Source organism: Labrus bergylta, chromosome 1 (genome assembly GCF_963930695.1).
Source record: "Labrus bergylta chromosome 1, fLabBer1.1, whole genome shotgun sequence".
NCBI lineage: Eukaryota > Metazoa > Chordata > Actinopteri > Labriformes > Labridae > Labrus > Labrus bergylta.
Genome location: NC_089195.1, coordinates 15498503 through 15520464, shown reverse-complemented (window position 1 = coordinate 15520464; position 21962 = coordinate 15498503). Strand labels below are relative to the sequence as shown.

At 41.4% G+C, this 21962-nt stretch overlaps 1 protein-coding gene across 5 annotated transcripts in view; it reads right to left on the bottom strand.

Annotated features, from left to right (window-relative positions):
* Positions 1-21962, bottom strand: part of LOC109986898 (teneurin-3) — a 319906-nt gene that overhangs the window by 140763 nt on the left and 157181 nt on the right. For 2 of the 5 annotated variants that reach the window (XM_065954775.1, XM_065954790.1), the window contains one exon: positions 10154-10336. The exons of the other annotated variants lie outside the window; for them this stretch is intronic. In XM_065954775.1, the coding sequence (XP_065810847.1) occupies positions 10154-10336 (183 nt within the window). The remainder of the gene's footprint in view (positions 1-10153; positions 10337-21962) is intronic. 5 annotated transcript variants of the gene reach the window in all.

The window sequence follows — 21962 nt, the reverse complement described above, 5'->3', positions numbered from 1 at the left end:
CTTCAGGTTAAATTAAAACAGGACTGCTTTTACAACCATCACACTGACTGATGAATAAAAACACACCCTTTGTGTACGCGCGTATTGTTTACAACAACTACAAAATTAAGAAGCTTTTTCAGTTTTGACAACGAGGTCTTTACATGTTTTCTTGTCCCGTCATCTTTTTGAGCACTTCAGGAGTGATTCTATGTGAAAAGCAAACTCGGATATATCCTGCTCGCTCTGGTAGTAAATGCTCGCGTGTTGTCAGGTTTGTTTGGACCTGTTTCATCCCCAGCAGTGAGTCTGCGTTTTCCAACACGGAAGAGAAAGAGCTTTGCACAGGATTGTTGGTCGATCGGTTGGCTGACTGACGGGCGCGGTGCTGAAATCAGTTCTTCTGAGTGACGTCAGGGACAAATACATGTAAAGTAGTGAAAATAACGTGATTAAACACTGGCCCAGGTTCCATTTACTCTGGCTCAGGCTTTACATTTTTAACAGACGTGTTCAGTGTCTTGATGGTTAAGATTACAAAGCCTGTTTCATACTCTTAATAAAGGGAACCAAACGTTAGCTCTCTGCTGATTCAGCACATGTGTGTGAATTGGCGTCGTTGGACCCGATGTGTGGTTTTAACCCACTAATCCACACAGCGGAAACAAGGCCAACGTCACCCTAGAGTGAGCGGTGTATAAATGGATCTGATGAAGAAAATCACTTTGGAAAAAGAAGCTACATCTGGAAAATATATCAGGAGCATGGAAGGGACACAATCTGCTTTTGTGTTTGATTGGTCGCTGATGTTATTTAATTAGCATCCTACCTTGAAACAACATTCAGCAGCAGATGTTAGCTTCATGTTACCAACCAAACACATCTCTTCTTGCAGCGTCTCTTAATTGGGGAGAGAATAAAACTGTCTTCTGAACGTTTTTCCTCTACTAAAACATGATCTTGTTTACGTCTGAAATCGGAGAGAAGCTTTCTGCACCTCCACTCTGAACCCTCACAGACATTTGCATCCTCGCCATGCTAACAACAGACCACCTTCACATATGGATGAAGTGCTGGACAAGCTACTGTACTGCCAGCCATCGACTGATTTAACCCAGGATTTTAACAGTAACAGTAATGTTAAAGTAATATGTACAGTCTGTATTTACAGAGCATTTATTTTTAAGTCATACAGAGGTAGAATTGTTTCCATGATCACCAGATAGTTTGTGCAAGACTTTTCTTAAAATGACTGCAGCGCAGTTACCACCAACTCTCAGTACACAGTAGTTTTTTCACTCTGACTGTACATGTCTTAGCGCCAGTGTTTTTGAATCAAAAATTGTTAGCAATTAAAATTTATTTGCTCAGAATAGAGCAGATTTTTCCCTAAATTACAGCTGTTTGCTCTGCAGCACAGTTAGGGGAGCATTTAACTCTTTGTGTGTACTTTGTGAATTCTGTGAAGTGTCTATTCTTCTTTAGGTTTAGCTGGTGCAGAAACCACCCAATCCTTTTTTGCCATCTTTTTATTTTTCAGATAATTGGATTTCTTCTTCACTCCGGCCTTGATCAGTTTGTTTTATTTGTGTTATTTCTTGTTACACAAATATTGTGTTCAGTACGACCTAACCACATAATACCCTATACAAACTAACCAATTTAGGTAAAGATAGAGCAGTATCTCCTGTGGCCTGTGAGGTAAAGTTGTTGTTTTTGTCAAAGGAGTCTGGTGGCTCCGGAGACATTGATGTAACAGCTGCTTCTGCTTTAACAAAAAAAAAAGCTCTCTCTCTATAGGGATCCTTTCTGTAATGTTGCCAGACACTTAGAATAACAATCTGAGCCTGTCAGGGACAAAAACGTTATTTTTACATTCTTTAATGGGTGCATATGCCCTCATTGATTACATTGCAGCGATTACAGCCTGGTTCACTGCTTCAGGCTGAAGAACTCCTGGAGAAATCAGTCAGTTAGACCCACAAAAAAAGGCCCAGGTTAAAAAACAACCTTCATATTAATTAAAATGTTCCTCCTTTTGTGTGACATTGCCCGTGTTTCACACTCACAAACACACACACATACACAAACTGCATCCTCTACCTTCCTCACACTCCGTCTCTTCGTCTTCCTCTCTCTCCGTCAGCCCGTCTCTGTGTGTGGAGTCTGCTTCAACATTTTGATTTACTTAAGTGACTCCATGCTTCAATCAGCCTCAGACATGAGCGCTGTGTGTCTGTGGCCTCTCTACACGTGTGTGTGTGTGTGTGTGTGTGTGTGTGTGTGTGTGTGTGTGTGTGTGTGTGTGTGTGTGTGTGTGTGGCCTTAATCCCTCCTAACGGCCACCGGCCTGAGCTTCATAATAGCCTGATCAATGATTGACTTTCTTCTCCTTTAATTTTCTTTTAAATATCTTCTTTTTTTGCAGTTTGACCTGTCTCTCTCCTTATCTATACTTTATTGATTCTCCCTCATGTTGAGGGATCTTTCCTTCTTTTTACTCCTTTCTTATCTTCATGTCTTTCTCCTCTCCCCAACATTGATCAGGTCTGCTGTTAAGGAAAATATGTCTCTGTCTGTCTCTTTCTCCTCCCTCTCTTTCATTCACTGCATCATTGATTAGCTCTGGTGTTGAGGAGAATTGCCTACTTGGTCCCAAAGTAAAAAGCACTAAGTGTTATCCGTGTTTCTCCCCCCCACCCTCCGCCTCGCTCCCACCCCCTCTGCTTCCAGTATAGACGTTGTCAATAAGCCTTGGCGTCAATCTGCCGTTTACAAAGAAACTTGTCTTTTTTCTGTTGCTTTTTCCGCCTGGCGCTGATAGCCCTGGCGTCTCAGAGGCATCTAAAGGCTGGGCAGTGGAGGGCTTTTTGGCGTCTTTTCACTCTCATGGGGGAAAAAATAGAAACAGTTTGTGATGTGGAGTGAGGAGTCATTAAAACTTTGTTCACCTGTCTTCAGACAAAAAGCCACTGCTGGGTTTAAACAACTAACGGAGCCAAAACAGGCAGAAGAAAAGACCTGCTGAAGTTTGTTTTTCGTTTGTAAAGCCTTTTCAAACAAACAAGATCCTTCTTGGTAATAGTCAATGATTTTATATTTGTTTTCTATTTTTGGGAAGTTTGTAACATAAAAGTTTGAAACACTCGGAACTGAGCTGGCTTGTCTAAAGCAGTGAGAGGATAATACTGCACCTATCTTAATCAAGTTTAACCTTTGACCTCTGCAACACAAATTGTCAAACAGTGACGCAGGTATCTTTGCTTATTTCTAAAGTAACAGAAAAAAAAATCATGCATCTTTTTTCAGCATCTTTTGCACTCCTCATTACTTCACCATTGTCTTCTAGTTTAAGATAATATATGTGTGCACATATTTGACAAATTAAGCTAAATATGAAAGCCTATTTTACACTGCAAAAAACGGAATTTACAGTAAATAAGAAAAATATGTCCTGCATGTTGTAACATAGGACCTCGACTCCACCTGTTCGTTCAAGGGTGAGCCTTTGTATCAGTATTTTGGTTAACTGTCAATCTTTTCCCTCATCAGTGATTAGATAGACACTAAAAAAATACAGGTTTTCAGTCACGTCGTTTTTTTATCTCTGAGCTTCTGTGATGATCTGCCACCCTCAACAATAATTTATTACGTTTATTTATGATGCATCTACTAGTTTATCTGTCAGAGTGAATCCATGTCCCACACACACACGCACACCAACACGCACACCAACACACACACACAGACACAGACACACACACACACACACACACACACACACACACACACACACACACACACACGGACACACGGACACACAGACACACAGACACACACACAGACACACAGACACACAGACACACAGACACACAGACACACAGACACACAGACACACACACACGCACGGCTGCTGACAAGGAGAAGAAGAAGAGAGGAAGCGTTAGCCTGAGGCAGCAGTGTGAATAAAATAATACAGCATGTGTCCCATCACTGCTCAGCCCACTACTGTAAACAAAGACAGAAAGTTGTGAAAGTGTGTGTGCTCGGGTGTGTGTGTGTCTGTGTGCATGTGTCTGTGTGAGAGGAAGAAGCACACACTCTTCTGGGAGCCGTCTGTTTTCAGGCATTAGGCTCCACACAGACTTTTATTTGTGTGGTACTGAACTCGTGAAAACAGCTCCTCTCTCGCCCGTTAAAGGTGCATCAGTACAGGTAGAGATTATCACCTGGAGGGGCCTCTCATGTAAAACACCTGTCGTCCGTTTTCTTTTTGTGTGTGGATAAATAAAGGCGGCGATTTAAAACTTCATGCAGCCTCGGTATATCACCGACAGCTGGAGAAAAACATTTATGTATTTTAACTTTATGGTAATAACGTGCACAAATAGAAGCTAAAGTGGTTCCAGCTTCTGCTTCTATAACACCAAATATGATGCTGTTAGTTAGTGGAAAACAAACACTAGAACAGATGTTTTCAGATAATTGGTTTCTACCATAATTGTGGACTCAACTTACTTTCAATTTTTCTGAAATGCTAGTTCAGCACCACCTGCCTTCAAGGAATAACTGTGTTAAATAAGTATGGTTCAAAGTTTAGCACATCAATATTTATTAGGTCGGACAAATAAGACAAAAATACAACCAAAAAATGTTCCCGTTTTCCCGTAGGACCACAGTTCAGTCCAATCCAGTTCACAACACAAAAACAAAAACAAAACCACAGACCCTCCAACCAAATCGAAACAAGAAATTAAACTCAAAATCTCAGTTCGTCTCTTCGCTGTTGAAAAGCAAACACACACCCTGCCTCCACTTCCCCTCATGCAACATGCTCAACATCCACATTTTTAACGTGTAACAGCGTTCAGTGCTTCAAGCAGATGTTCTTAATACTAACTCTGATGTGTCGTCTCCAAGTGGCATGTTTGTCTTCATGCTGTTAGAAGCTAACACACGCTGTGGTCTGTCTTCAATACTCAAAGCTCTACAGGTCTGTATACACTTGAAGGCAAGGGAGAGATACGACTTGTCCTTTTTCCTCGTCTTTCTTTTCAATGTTGAGACACTCAATGAAGATTCATTATCAGCCTAACGTTTATTCAGCAGCATTTGCAACGCTTCACTAGCAGGGTGATATGAACGTCATCACCCCTCCTGCTCTTTCACAATGAAGTCTCCTGAACATTTCCTGCTGCGTTCACAAGTCGGCTCCCCCCCGACTTCACGCAGAATTTTTAAAGTCGGAGTGAATATTTTGTTTGTTTTGTGTTCACACATGCAACTCACCCTGGACATTTTGAGAGAATTGAAGAAGTTTCCACATGTGTGAAAACACCACAAGAAACCAGACGAGACACAGGAAAGGCAGCAATACTTTCCACTGAATGCAAAAAAAATGTAACTATGGGGTCAAACAGAATGTCTTGTTGTTCCAGCACAATAGAAATCAGTAAAACTGTCGTCTGTCAGTGGTAACAGTTGCATGTGAATCACCATCACATCAGTGTTTATTATTTTTTCTGTCACAGAATATCTTTGGCTTTTATGAGGCTCCCTGAAACCCATTTCCCATTAAGGGCAGTGAAGGCAGACTTTCACAAAATGCCTTTTTGGACTGAACAAGTGTTTTTTCACACCGTCTCTGATGCTTCCAGCAGCCAATAAAAATATTCTTTCAGAAGGAAAAAAAGGGGAAAAGAAAAACCTGGATTCTCTCCCCCGTTCTCACATTCTCCCTCTTTCCCCCCGCTGAGCTCCTTCCTCCAGTAAACAACCACGTTTTCTGCAACTGCACGCCTGTTTTTTTGTGCACGGCAATCTAAGCTACAGACGTCTGATATTTGGCTTCAGAGCAAAACGAGTGAGCGGAGAAAAAAAAAATGCTAAAGTGCAGGAAGTGGTGAGAGTGATATTTTAGATGTTTGGCTGAACATTGGTGGGTTTGGTCGGGCTGGGACTACTTACAGGGAGGAGGACCACACACATCTGCACAAACACACACACACGCACAACCTTTAGGCCACTTTAGAGCTGGTTGTGATTACATTTAGATGGCGATGTATATATACGAGGAGACGTCTGTCTGTCTCCTTTCTCCCATCACTCCGTGCAGCTGTCTCTCTTTTTCTCACTCTCTCCTTGCTTCCACATCTCCTCCCTCCTCTCTCCTCCCTTTCATGCCCCCCCCCCCCCGGATAGTCTGACTCTAAATGTGGTTGTCTTAGTTCCTCTCTTCAAATCATCAGAGTCTGTTTCCTATCAAACTCCTCTCTATAAGAAGACTGAGCCCGGGTCTCTAGCCAGGAAATGCAACTCTGCATCTGGTGCGAGTAAACCTCCGCAGGCGAGCAGGTCCTGGATCAGATCTGAACCGGCCCCAGTGGCTCAAACAGCCAGACTTTGGTTTCATCCTCCACTTGCAGCCTAATATTTGCCATGTGGAGAGCTATATATGATCAGAGATGATGGCAGTCAGAGTGGATGCTGAATAGGCTGAAATCCTGTCAAATAAGCTCTTTAATTGGACCGGGAACAAAAACCTAACATTATGGTGTGTCCACTGTACAAACGCAAAATACAAATGTTGTCTGCATGCTGCACTGTTTTCGAGTTACTCTGCTAGAAAAGCTGCCTTATTAAGAATATGCCCTGTGTCCAGTGACCCGGTCTATTTTCAACACAGAACCAATGCAGTTGAGCGTTTTCGTCTATGTGCAAAAAAAAAAAAAAAGAAGCTCTTATCGGCTGTTTCTCATCGCTGTGCTCTCAGTGCTCTTAACTTAAAAAAATGCAGCTTTTGGGTCCCTCACCGACCAATCAAAATCAAGACAGAGAGGGACTTCTGATATCATCTTTGTCAACAACCATCAGGTTATCTCATGCACCCAGGATTTTTCTTTCGATAGTACAATTTCCAGGCTGCTGCTGATGCCAGGACACGAATACATTCTGATGTTTTACGATTTCTTTGTAAAAATGTCCTTGAATAAAAGCGTTTTTAAACATACAGAGGGATTTGAAACAGACGTAACAGTCACTAACAAGAAAAGCAGCTGTGCAGGTTCAACCTAACAACGGAACCATGACAGTAAGCGTCGGTAAGAAGTGCTCACACTTTAAGGACAAAAACTTAAGTGGACATGGGCCTTTAAAACCACTGAAGTCCCTGGATTTGTCTTCAATACATTTTTTATTCAGGGACATTTGGCCCAGAAAAATAAGTGAAATTGATTTAAATAATTTGAGTTTTAACTTCTCCATAGTATTGATATTAAATATACGCCTTGAACCCGGGTTGTATTTTTCACCTTTAAATGTCAGGAGACTAAAGTGCTGCAGCCAATCTGAGACATTCGACCAAAAAACTGATCGTTTCCTTCCTCTGTCGGTTAAGAAAAGGTCACTCATGCTTTCATGTCCTCCAGACTCGACTATTGAACACATTTACTGCTGCCAGCCAGGCTTTTAACTTGCACTGACAGAGCTGAGCAACCTTTGCTGGCTTTAACTGGCTACTCATGAGTTGTAGGACCCCGACACACCTGGCTGATGGTCAGCCATTATAGTCAAGCCAGGTGTTAGCATCTTTGGCTCTAGTTTGTCCTGAACCTTTGGCACGAGTTAGCATTTCTCTGCAGCTTTCCAGCATGTCGAGCACTCTTCTGGTATGGTGAGTTATTTCCTCCCACACAGGAAAAACAATCATGCTAGTTGGCTCTCAGGCTGCAGAAAATCCTATTTACTGTAGATTTCTTTAGGTAACTGTACTTCACTTAAATATAGGCTAGATATCTTAGCAAACGTTTTACTCTAAATATGTGTAACTTCTGTACCTAAATAAGCTTGTTACTTTAGCTTGAATTGATTTTTTATTCTTATCATGTTGTATTGTGTACCACTTCCCAAGTCAGACTGATTTCAGCATCAAATGGATGAACAATAACTGATAGAAATCAGACTCCTTGGCGTGTCCATTAGGCCATAGGACACAGGACAGGAGTGGGTAAAAGACTTGTGATGTTGTGATGACAAACAGAGGTTGAGAGTGTTTGGTGGAAAAGAGAACGTCCAGTGAACGTGATGTCTGTGAGCGACGGGGAATGGGTGAAAGTGAAGCAGCCAACATGGCCGACATACAACAAGCAGCAGATTCAAAGCAGAGAGACTGATGTTTACTATTTTCACTCTGAAGTTAGAATGATTTCAGTTTCTCCAAATACGATTGGAGCTTCAGTTAGCATTGCACCCAAACAGCCACTAGAAATGTCCTTAAGAGGCTTGACTTTGACACTGTGACCACATTTCAGAGCCGACACTGATCAACACTTTCACTGCAGGAAAAGGAAAAATCCCTTTCTCTACATTTACAAAAGCTTCAGTATTTCACAGTTCCCCTACAGCCCTGCCTTTTTTCCATGCGCAAACTCCCTTTCCCCCCTGATTGACTTCACATCAGTCTCTCATATGAGAGTGTGTTGTCATCTCCGATAAAAACAAGCCAAACATGTATAAAAAACCACAAGCACCACAGACCAAGTCAGAGAAAGACTGCGCTGAAGGAGCCGGGGCTGAATTTAAAGTCAGGACTTAAAAACTGGAAACAGTTTTCACCTCTTTCAACAAACAAATGGTAAATGGACTTGAGCTTGTATAGCGCTTTTCAAGTTGTCTGACTACTCAAAGCACTTTTACAACGCAGGTCACGCCTACACATTCACAGACTGATGGCTTCTATGTAAAGCGGTCATCAGTATTAACAAATCCCATTCTTACATATTCACACGCTGCCGTCAAAGCAGTGGGAGCTACTTGGGGTTGGGTGTCTTTCCCAGGGACACATCAGACATGAGGCTGCAGGAGCTTGGGATCGAACCCCCAACCTTCGGGTTAGGTGCCTGACTCTATCACTGAGACAGAGCCCCCCCAATACAATCAAAGATATATATTTTAAATAAATAAAATCTAAATAAAACAAATGTATTTTAAAAAATCACAAATATGTTCAGGGAGTCCTTGTCTGACGGACCACTTTGTCAATCAAACATAAGCTAAGTACATTAAAAGAGCGAAAAGGAAACCAACAATTGAAGGTAGACTCACAGAACTATGATCAAAGCTTTACAGTAAAAGTGGCTGTAATGTTCCCCTAACTGCAGCCAACATATGTCCATTCAACAGATGTTTTCAATTTCTGATAACTTTCACAATATTCTGCCTTGCGTAAGTTTTTCCAGCCCCACGCTCTGAGACACAAACTGTGTCTCAGAAAGCAGTCACAACAACATCTTTTTAATTCATAGATTGTTGACCTTCAGCTGGATTCCCAGCCCTAATTGTCTCTAAGAGCAGATAAAGCTGAGTTTTTTTTGTGTGATAAGACAGAGAGGCAGACATGAAGGAAAGGGAGGGCTGGAGAGAAAACGAGAGATTAAGAACGGCCGGGAGAAAGCGTGACAGAGATGGAGAAGGTCGGTGTGACTCCCACAGAGGAGGGCTGATCAATCGAGGACAACTGCTGGAAGTCATCATGAGTTCAGGTCTCCAGACTGCAACGCTCGCCAAGTGTTGAGAGTGATTTCACCATGAGAAATAAACCACAGAATGCTATACATATCACAGTCCGAGAGAGACTCTGGGAGGATGAAGTAGTACTGGGGAATTCACTTGACCTGCAAGATTACGTCTGGCTCACAACATATCGCTTACTGCAGACCACCTGTATGATATACCTGAAGGAATATGACGAAACATGAGCCAAAATCTGAATATTAAGAGCAACACACAGCAGCTGGATGCTCAGATTTGGACATAAAAATAGTTCCCAAGAGGGGGGAGGATGTGCAGAAGAAATATGATTTTCCAACATAAACCCCAATCACACTGATCTCCTGCACATGACAGACAAATCCAAACGCAGGGGGATAAAAATATCCAAAGGAAATATGCAAACCACCAGGATTTGACCGATTAGATGACCAAATCCTGCTTTTTTGAGGAATGAAGATTAAAAAAGGTCGGATTCTGAGCAGATTTTCATTCATTATTTTAAATTTGAAAGCAAGAATATATCCAATATGACTCAAAAATAAATATCATCACAATAAATCGGTCAAATTCCAGTTTAGATGAAAACATAAAGAAACAGTTTTGAATGAAATGAAAGTCCCTTTACCATGAGTTACAGGTAAGTACAATCGAGCTGCATACTCCTCCTGCTCCTCTTCCTCCTCCTCCTCTTCCTCTGAGTCTGGCTCAGCCCCATCGCCTAACAACGGGTTGTCATGAGGATTGGCTGATTGCGGATGTGATTGGTCAATGACAGATGATGGACAGGAGGGGGAGGGCATTGGAGAACCTAAAAAAAGAACACAACCAAAAAAAGGAAAACAAAGGGATGATGAATGTGAAGAATGAATAAAAGTCACAATCACAGCAAATAAAAACTGAAATGATAAATAAATGACTGAGTGGTGAAGTCTGGTGATGTCTGCTGATGTTGTGATGTGGATGAAGCTGCAAAAAGTTACGACTGAAGGACAATTTGATGTCACATCAAGCTGAGAAATAAAAAAAACTGCTGTTCCTCTAGTGTCCACTGGAGGCTGTCTCCTGCAGTGAGTCGATCCCCATAGAGCTCCATGTTAAGATGTCCAACGCGGCAGCAGAAATAAACATATTTACAGCCTGGTACAAAGACAGTTTTGATCCTTTCTCTCTTCATGACAACTGTACTGGCTGTTACCTAAATGTAACTAACTACATGTTAGCAACAATTAGCAGCTATTTGCGTCTGTGAAAAGCTCACCTGGCTTGTTAGTTCAGTGTTTGTCACACATTAATTTATCTTTGTTGCACTGTGGATGCGCGTCAGGATTGTTGTTGGTATGTCTGTTTCATTTCAATGGAGACGCCTTCAAGCTGACAAACTACAACACAACACAGAGTTCAATGAGTTTTTTTGTCTTCCCTTTTTAGTTGATCTTTCAACACTCATTCTACTTCACCAGTGGCGAGTCTGCAGCCTGCCACAAGCTCTCTTTTCTGACAAGCTTTTTAAAGTCTGATAAATAAACAGCACGGGTCTGCCACCATGACAAATTAATCTCCTTCTCTTTGAAACACTGTGGTTAACAAACTAATTATCCAGCTAAAGAATTAGCCTTGGGCACAGACTGTCAAACTTAGATACCTGGCGTTTGCTGACAAATCACTCCTCTCCAGCCCCACTTCCAAATACCAAATTCCAAAGTCTATATGACAAACCAATAAGTGACGTCACAGCGCCCATGTCCACCTATATATAATGTCTTTGGTTGGTATTAGTGAGTGTTGTCACAATACCAGAATTTTAAATTATGATTTGATCCTTGTGAACGTCTCATGATATCAGTACCTGTTTGGAAACCAAAGCACCAAAAATAGAAGTCCTACCCACCACTAGTGGGTACTTCCTTGTTTTGAATTAACAAAATGTTGCAGGTAAACCTGTACACTGTCTGTCAACATGTTGTCGAAGTATTTGTGCAATTTAGTCAGTCTCTCCTCCTCTGCCTCCTATCTGTTTGTAAGAGACAGAAATTTAACTTTTGCATCTTTATGAGACGCCAACGTCTCAACGTTAATATTTGCAGACCTGTGAATTGGAACAGTCCACTGCTGCTCTCACTGTAACTCTCACGCTCAGCTGCTTTTGGTTAAAAATATGACTAAAAGTCATACTTCCTGATACTACCAATCTTTAAACGAACAGAGATTGACTTGTTTTAAAACAGGTGGGATGGAAAAGTATCAAATCATCGAACATTGTGACAGCCTTATAGTCACAGAGTGGCCGCTGATGCTCCAAGCTGCTTGTATAAACCAGCACTAACACAGTGGATTCAGGTCTCTGCTGTTTCTCCTCCTCTGCATGTCCTGCACACTTTGACACACTCATCCCTCCCAGCTGCTCCCCTTCACACTCCACAAGGACGGAGCTTGATTAAATTCCGAAATGCAACTTCACTACTGCTGATTTGTGAATGAAGAAGAACTTGGTCTGAGTTGTTGAACTGTGTGCGGTATTTATTGTGGGTCTGCGAGACTCACAGGCAGAGTGGGCAAAATCAATTGTGTATCGATGTGGTAACCTTGGCATTTAGTGACTCCAGAATGCTAAATGGCTCCGCCACTCTCTCTCTCTCTCTCTCTCTCTCTCTCTCTCTCTCTTGCTCTATGTGTGTCAGTGTTTGTGTATGGGAGTCTTTGTGTGCATTTTGCCCAGACAGATAACTCTGACCGGCCTTGCATTCCATACAAATGTGCAGCTACAAAAGAAAGAAATTAGCCGTTGAAAAGTGAAGGAATGAGAGAGGAACACATTGCATTAAAAGCTCTCTGTGCAGGCTGGCTTTACAGATAAAAATGTGTTACGTCTCCATTGAAATCTCTTGAGCTCATACATTTGCAAGCAAGTGGGGAGAAATTGAAATACAAAAATCAATGTTAGGTCGTTTGCAGGAAAAGAATTGCTATCTTGTTTGGCGGTGCTGGGGCAGGGAATGAAACACAGAACTCTGTCTCTTCGCTCCAAAACACAAAATATATTTTATTATCTTTTAAAAAAGGAAAGACAGCATGGACTCTACATGAGTCACCTGGTGAATAACAACACGCACACTCAGGCATGAGGAGATCAATACAGTACCCATGGGCAGACATGCATCCATACAGTTTATTTTAATTTTCTTTTTCCAAATAACAATAAATACATGTCTGTAGTTTTCTGAAGATCTCCAATGAAGTATCTCATTATCTCACGATAACAGAGCTGGTGTTCAAACGATAACGATTCATATTCTTAACATCTCAAGAATATGAAAAAAACCAACTCATTATCAAAGGAAATAAAGCAGGCTCATCCCGAGATAATGACATTAATAAGTCGAGGAAACAGAGTAAAATAAGATGCATGTCCGCTAAGGGTTTCGTAGTTCAACACACATTCAAGACATTTTAAACACACACACACACACACACACACACACACACACACACACACACACACACACACACACACACACACACACACACACACACACACACACACACACACACACACACACACACACACGCACACACACACACGCACACACACACTTTTTTACTCCCCCATCATGAGGATATTAAAATGTTTGATACTTCTAGAAACCATTTTTTCATACCACCTTTTCAGAAGATACAATCTCAGATATTTAAATGATTCATAGTATTGAAAAGTACTGAAAAAAAAAAATTCAGAGCTTCAGTTATATTTTTAACCAAAAGCTGCTGAAAGAGAAAGTCTCTGATATGCACAAAAAAAAGTCGGCAACGTTTTGGGTATTGTAGTTGTCAACATATTTCTGTGATTTAGACAGTGTGCAGGAGTTTGCCTGCTTTATTAAGTATTAAGAATAAGAAATGATCAAATGTAGGCTGCCTCAGACTCTTATTTTAGTGGTAGTAGGATCTAAACAAGAACTGACATCGTGTAATGTTATCAGAACTATATCAAAGTTTAAAATTCTGTTGCCCTGACAACCCTGCTCCAATCATGCATGTGGTGTTTTTTCAGTTTTGGGTTGAACTAAAGTCCAGCAGTTTGATGCAAAAAGCTCCAAAAGAGCATGACTGGAGTCTGTGTTTGATTATTTACTAGAATGCCTTTTGGCTTGTTCCTTCCAACTGAGATAGAAAATCACATGCATGTTGGCATTTTCTATTAAAAACCCAACCCCCACTTCCTCCCCCAGAGTGATGCTGTGGATGGAAGAAAAAAAGGCCATTGGCTTCTGCAGAGGAAACAGGAACAACACAGGATTAGTGCTGCATGTGGGCAATATTAAACAGCAGATACGCTCCACTGCTTTTATTTCAGAATAGGTGCAGAATTGATCAGCCTGCACCGGTTTGTCGGCAGAAAGCTGCGTCACCTGGACTGATCCTCCTGAGACATTTAAATCAGTTTCCACACAGGTAAGTCTGAATCTGCTTTGTGTTTCATTTACATGATCAAAAAGCTGGATTTCCTGCGGCTCTTTTAATATTAAAAGCTGCTCTGAGAGGCTTTTTTTTTAATCTGACAGGAATGAATACCTGGGGCAAACAATAAGTAATACATGATCTCATATTACAGGAGTACATTTCATTTCTTATTCAAATATCAAATATTACACTCACGCCTGTGAATACGTAAACATGCAGCAGCTTCCATTAAAAATGAAGCTGTTTTCACACATGCACTCCTGATACATTTCCAGAACATTTCAGACCATCTGACTCTAAAATCTTCCTGAGTTGCTTGTTCACACATGCACCACATGCATGGTCACGTTTGACCATGAAAACTAGTCAGAGGTGGTACAACAGGTGAATTCTTCTGCCCAATAAAAAAAAAAACTGTTCTTTGCGGCAGTGTCATCATTAAAATGACGCAAGACAGCAGATTTATGTCCCCAACTGACATCAGTGTACCTTACATTATTTGTCAATGGGCCAATTTTGTCAACAGGGAAACTATCTACTGTTCAACCGCTACATGCTTCACTTTCAGAGATCCACCTTCATTAGAAACCAAACATTACTGCTAGTGAGGACTAATACGTCACAATTACAATGTCATCTGGATAATGTGTCAAAAAGATTGTGCAAAACGCTGCCTTTAGTGCAAGTAATATAAAAATAATTTTATTTAGAAGTGCCATCCAGATTTCAATCATTTGACCAATCAGATGGAGACCTGGTCATGCATACACACAATAAGCTAATCAGAAGAAGGGATAGATAAGCTTCCCTCAGATTAGATTGTTGTTAATTTGGCGGCCGAGGACGACGAGAAAAGTCAGATAAATGTGGATGACAAAGACCTTTTCAAAGAAGGCACAACTCTGGATTTATCTTGGATTCATGTGAAAAAGGGAAATGCTGCCTAAAAAAACAGGCTATAAGACATTTCCTGTAATTACAGCTCACATTAACTGTAGTGGCTTGACCTTGCTTATCAAAGAGTTTGAGCCACTGAAGGGCTGATAGCCTACCGTACTTAATTGGCGCGTTGTTTCCGTGTTTCGTGGCAATAATTCAATCAACTCCGTGCTGTCACACTCAAACGGGTTTATCTGAATCGTTCATTTACAATACATATTCTGGTCGTCTACACACACTTATTCCACTATAACTTGAATGTAAAACAAAGCCAGGATAAATGTTCCATTCACGATACAATTCAGACAGCGGTCAAAAACTGTGTGCCTCTCACGGTGGGCTGCTCACCTGTCCGTGATTAACTCTTCCTCTACTTGTAACCTTCCCAACACCAAAGTGAATGTGCCCCCTACTGTGACCACAAGGAACTACCACAGAGCACACATACCTTACTGAACACACAAATGGCTCTAACATTAACCATTTAATATTTGTTGATTTATTGCAGGTCAAAGTGTCATTGCACAGGGTTATCATGTGTAGAGGATTTCCATCATACTGAACATAGCATTAGCCTGTGATTAGCATTCCGGGCAACATTTCAGTCTCCACTTCTCTGCACATCTTTTCTGTCCCACAACAAAGAGCATTGCCTCCTCATAAAATGCCTCGAGAGTCGGGGCTGCTTTTCGTCCTCCGACTCCCACCTGCACTGTTTGGAAGAGTTTCGGGGGAAAGAAAAATCAGTGTGTGACATTCTGTTTCTGCCTTCTCTCAGTCGATCTCCATATCAAAGACACTGTGGTAGAACACATTGTACCAGGGATTACAAGGAGAGAGGGAGAGACTGAAATATCACTTTATGGCCTCTCGAGAATACCAAACCTACCTACTGTATCTCCTCAAACATTGCAGGTGTCTCTCTCTCTCTCTCTATTTATGTGTGTGTGGTAGAAACTGGGTCATAGGCAGATATTATGACTGTCAAAAGGTCGGACACAGCTGCCCAGTGTTCTCCGCAGGGACGCGGTTTAAAGCTCGACTATGATTGCATCGCAGCTTGTTGTTCTGGCTCAAGACAATATTCTTTTCAGGCTCTGATCAATGGAGTAAAAATAACTCTCGATGAAATGCTCAGTCTGTCAAATGGCGGGGTGCCTCCTGGCTTCTCCCCAAAGTGCCTGAGAGAGCAGAGTTATGCTGCTTTCTCGTCCCGGGGGAGCCACTGGCAGAACAACTTGCGCTTCAGAGACTTGGATGTGTTCGAGTGTGTGAAGTGAAGCCACCAAGACTCCGGGAATTACAAGTCTAGCAGGCTCTCTGCTCCTGATTTGCTCATGATGGTGTTCGAAGAAAGCAAGGACAAGATCAGCATATGAATCTAAATTCTTAGAAATTAATCATTCGGAATAAAAGTGTTGATCAGCATTTTAATAACCCCTAACGTCCCTAACGCCAAATGAAACCTGCAGAGTTCTGTTCAGTATTTTCACTCTGGAGTTCGCTGCATGCAGAATAACACATGAAAGTACTGCATACTCAAATCCCCCCCCCCCCGCTCTACTCCACTTCAGATTCAGCCTGAGGGAGGGAGGATGAAGACGAGAAGAGCCTCTTGACATTTTTCAGTTTGTACGTCCATGATTCCTTTCTTTTCCTCGCCTCCTCTCCTCTCGTCTTTGTACCTCCCACCTCCTCAAAGCTGCTCTCATTCACTGTTCAGACTTATTCTGACAAAATGCAACACACTGTGGTTGTTTGTAATCAAGATCTGCATGAGACGCTCAGGACTTTTATGTTGTGTTAAAATACTGGATGCTACTCAAACATCAAGTGGGAGTACAGGTGATGTGGCAGAAAGAGTGAAAAAGACCATTAGGTTGTCATTCGGAGGAGGCGGATGGGTTAGAAAATGAGGCGCCTCACACCATTATTAATGTAACTTCACCTAATCAAGAAGTTACTGTATGTAAACCTACACCAATGTATAGAAGCGTACTTCATTTACATGTGAAAATGAAAATGTTTCTCTAAATCAACGAGATTGTTATCTCAGAATTAAGAGTGAAAGAAAAAATCTGCTCTGTTTTTTTTATTAACAAGATACCAGTTCCTCAAAATCCCACCAGAAGCTCTCATTCAGACCACCTAAATACTCCCAGTGTGTTAAGCTTCACATAGTTTAATGTCGGTTTGGGTTTGACACATTGGGAGATATAGAGCCTTTAGGTAACATAACGAAGCGAGACTGAGGTACCAGTTTTGTGCCTGGAAAATGAAGCACTTGGTAAACATGCAGTAGCTTCTATTAAAAATGAAGCTGCTTTCACACATGCACTCCTGATACATTTCCAGAACATTTCAGACCACCCGACTCTAAAATCTTCCTGAGTTGCTCCTTATCCTGAGATAATTATCCTGTTAATTCAGTAACGGTCATGGTTGACTTCGGATACGCTTTGGTGGAGCTGTTTTGTAACAACAAAAAAAGGATCAATAATTTAGTGTTATGAGGATGAAACAATAGAAAACTAAGGCACAAAATTATCATCAGAAAATGATTTCAAGCGACTCCGTAACCTCAGAAGGAGGAAAACACTCCAACGCCCTTACACCTTTCAAATATTAAAGGTGCAGTTCACGGATTGTGTAGTTACCTTTCTGATAGTGATAATGATGTGGTAGATTTGGCTTTTTTTTTTGTGGCATCGGCAGTTTTTAGAGTGATAATAAGACACAACTGCATCATCTGTTCATTGTTGTTAATATTTCAGGTCTGTGTCAGGTGAAAACATCAGATGCTGTATGTTTAAGGAAGTCATACATTTTTATTTGATATTTGGTTGTATATTCCAGCTGTGTTTCAAGCCTTAGTCTTTTTTGTATCCAAGGATTTCTGCAAAGCATTCACCTCTCCTGCACACCTCCTCTCCCCTCACTCCTCCAGATGGATTTCAGGAATTGAGACATCCTTCAAGACTGCACGCTGTGATCGGGTCACAGACAGGAGAGCAGCGTACAGAGAAGAGGCGAGAAGGTGCACAACAGAGAGAAAAGAGAAAGAGAGGAGCTGGAGAGGGGAGAGCAGAGCAGGTGCCAGGAGATGATAGATGATAAAGACGGAGGGCAGAAAGAGAACAGATGGAAAATAAAGATGAGAACGTGTACAGAGGAGAGCAGAAAGGTTACATACAGGACGTTTCTTATCAATGATTTATTATCTACTTGAAAAGAAAGAAGTGAAAGACGCGCACGAAGGAGGCTACTGTTAGACAACTGGAAGTTTGTGCACGCTTTGCATCTTGCTGTTTAGTTTTATCAAAGAGGAAATTAGGCTCTAATTCTGGGCATTTAAGTGTCACTATTTGTATGAACTGTAGGTCTCAGTGTGATACTACAGTTCAGGTGTAAAGATAGGAAGATCACTGTCAAAGTAGAAGGGAATGTATTTAGATGCAAAGGACTAACGTCTTCCTCAGAATCAAACAGTGCAGCTAAAGATTTGACAAAGCAACACTCCTACTCTCAGCGAGTCATCACTCGTTGGTTAATGAAAGTGGGAGGTAAGCAGGGAGCTAACCGGAACTGTGACAGCACTTTTTTTTAAATCTGCACCTGTGCTGTTTGACTCTGAGGAAGATGTTAGTCCTTTGAACTTACATAAAATTAAGTGAAGTCCTTAAAACACAAAAAGACATCTGAGGCAAATCTCAGTGTTAAGCATTGTGGACATGACCACAAAGTACTAAACTGTATGAGCTAAGAAATGTGTGTGCCTTAAGTTTTTTTTCAGTACAGATTCTGGGTTTCTCCTCAAGCTATATGAAGAGGTCCGCCCACCTTAAACTGTAACTTTTTCCGTTCAGTTGGATCGCTGACCCACTGAGCGGACAGTGAGTACGGGTCAGGACACCTCAGCCCATTGCTAACAATTAGCTAGTCACTGAGACAACCTGTCTTCTGATGACAAAATATACAAAGAAGAAGTGGAGAAGACGTCCAGATGGTCCAGAACTTTTTTTGATGTGCATTCTACAGCCAGTCAACTTTCTGCCACCAGTTTGACTCCGCCCACAAAACACGCCTTCCTTATTTAAAACATCTATTGACTGACATATTCTCTTACACCTGAAACCACATTTAAGTCTGTTTCTCAGTTATTTCTAATATTATAACTGCCTCAGAACAAATCATTCATGCAACAGTCACAGCCCGGTTCTCCCCAGGCCACCCATCCAGATATGATTCCTCAATCACTGATACGTAGTACACACACCTCAGCTGGCTGACAGTTTTTTCTCCGCCACCCCCAGCCTCAACTTTCTCTTCTTCAGATAAATCTGTGTTGCTTCCTGTGTTGGCGTATCGTGCTGCTTTGCTAGTTCAGAGAGCATCTTAAGAGAGGAGCAATCAGAGCCAAGTGTTTCTGTATTTCCATTTGTGCGATAATTGTTTAAATCTATGAGGAGTGTTTCTAACTGAAAAATAGTCTCATTGCTGCAGCCGGTACTGAACAGTTAGTCTAATTTAGGGGAAAAGAGGCAAAGCCAAAACGAGGAGTCAATATTTTCTCAAATGACAAACAAGAAAGCAAACTTCTCCAAATGTAATCAGAGCAACAGACCATTCTGCTACGTGGAGTATTTCTAATCAATAACTTTCCCTTTTGTGGCTCGTTCATTTGGTAAATGTTTATTAGATTAAAGTCTTTCATCCAATCTTTACTGCAGTGTTTCTGTTGTTTTAGCAGCGCGCTGTGCTGGAGAAGCTTGTCAGATAGAAACGCGACATGTTTGGAGTCAGACGGTGACTCCAGAGGCAACTTGTGTTCGTGTACTTTAGCGACGACTGGTTTGTGTTGTCTCGACGGAAAAATCTGCAGAGCTCTTTAACCCGGCAGCCTTGTCATGCAACACGAGTGCAACCTTAGATCTCACCCAGCTGCTGTGCGGAGAGAGTGTGTGTGTGTGTGTGTGTGTGTGTGTGTGTGTGTGTGTGTGTGTGTGTGTGTGTGTTGTGAACACCTGGCTCCTTCAGTGCCTCCTCATTCTTCATCCCTGCTTGACTTGGTTTTGGCAGACACACACACACACACACACACACACACACACACACACACACACACACACACACACACACACACAGGTATCTCTCTCTCACCATTTTCTTAGCCTCTCTCTCCTCCTGTTTTCGTCAACTTGCTCGCCCCCACCTGTGCAGCACAGTAGGTGTGTTCTACTTTGTTTAGTCAAGTTTCCCTGACAAATCAATAACGGCTAAATTTACATTTTAATGTAAATCATCTGAAGTTAGCAGAACTCCATCTTGACACTAATTTCTTTTTAAACTTTCCCTGAGCAATTTGAGGACAAAAGAGGAAGACAATGAGCAAAATCAGGATGTGTTAAAGAACTATCAAAGTGTGCAAAACTTAAGGGTTTTACTGATTACCAGCAGTGTGAGTCAAAAGAAGTCCTATACACACACATATATATATATATATATATATATATATATATATATATATATAGAATCATTTGCTAAATGGATCGTTCATAATCATCTAATAATTGATCTCTTTGTATGTACATGTAGTTTAATTAAATACACTGACGATGATCCCTCTGTGTTTTTATCAAAAAAAACTACTTACAAACTTACATGCTCACCCAGCAGCTACAGTAGCTGTTAGCATTCTGATGGTGTGATTTGTTTTCCAGCTTCTTCTATCATCCCAACATTTCTGTTGTTGTGGTGACAGAAAATGAGGTATAGATTATGTCTTTGAGGCTGCAATCAGACGACAGACAATCTCCAGATGTAAATGCCTGTCTGTAAGCGTTTGCACACCTTCTGCTGCATGTTGTGCCTACAGAACATGTCTGCTTTAATGAGCCGTGTGTGAAGGTAATATTTTCCCCGACTCCTTGTGTTCACGTTTACTAGAAACGGCTCGACAGACCGTCGGATGGTTGTGAAACACATTATTGTGATTCAGGGAGAGTTCCATGCAGTAATCAATGATAGTGCTAGAGACTCAGAAGAACTCCTGAGGGACGTGGGAAAAAATGTCCAGTACTTCTTTCAATTTGTAAAACGAAATTATAATTCTGTAAAAAAAAAAAAAAGAAAGGCAAACATATTTATGTTAAGCCAGAAAATGAGCATACAGATAAGTGTTTCAAATTGTTAAGCTGATTGAAAATTAATAATTCATCACAGTTTCCAGGCTACAAATGTTGAGCTGCAAAGACGACACCTCATAGCAACCCATCACAGTCAGCAGTAACACCTGAAGTGTCAGTGGCTCTCACTTATCAAACATATGTACAACAGAACACTGGGTGTACGGTCATTTTCACACAAATTTCGGCACTTATCAATCTGGACGTGAGCGGTGAATACCCTAAAATCCCGTCTCGGACAGACAAACAACACATTTCATTCCTCTCTACTTCTCTTGATTTGGTGTCTCTCTCCAGGTCGAAGCAGTTTCTCTTCTGTGCCATATAACCTAGCTCCATGTCGTAAACTCTGGGAGTGAGGAAAGCTGATCAGTGAATATATAGGGGTGTGGTATTTAAATGATGATTGTTGTCAGCCGCAATAGTTAATCAACACCCGGCCAATCGTAAACTGCGATTGGTCAGATACAAACGTTTCAGAGGTACCACGGGGGGGGGGGGGGGGGGGGGGGGCTGTTGTACGATGATTTCTGCACACAGATCTGCTCTGGTTTCTACACCAGATTGAAAAGTAAGGGCCAAATCTGATGGAACCACAGCTCTGGGATTTGTATTTATAAGTGTGATTTGTAAGTGTGACGCATTTTCAATACTTATTTCAATTACTGGGATTTATGGACTCGCTCAACATCTAAGCATACATACTGTATGTAGGTCGTACAAATTTAAGGGCTATGAACAGTTTGAAAACACTCCAAGGGTTGACATCATAATAAGCTAATTTTAAGCCTTGGAAGACTCTTATTTCTTTTGCAGAGTTCACATGGTTAATTTAGCTCCCTTTGGAAACGG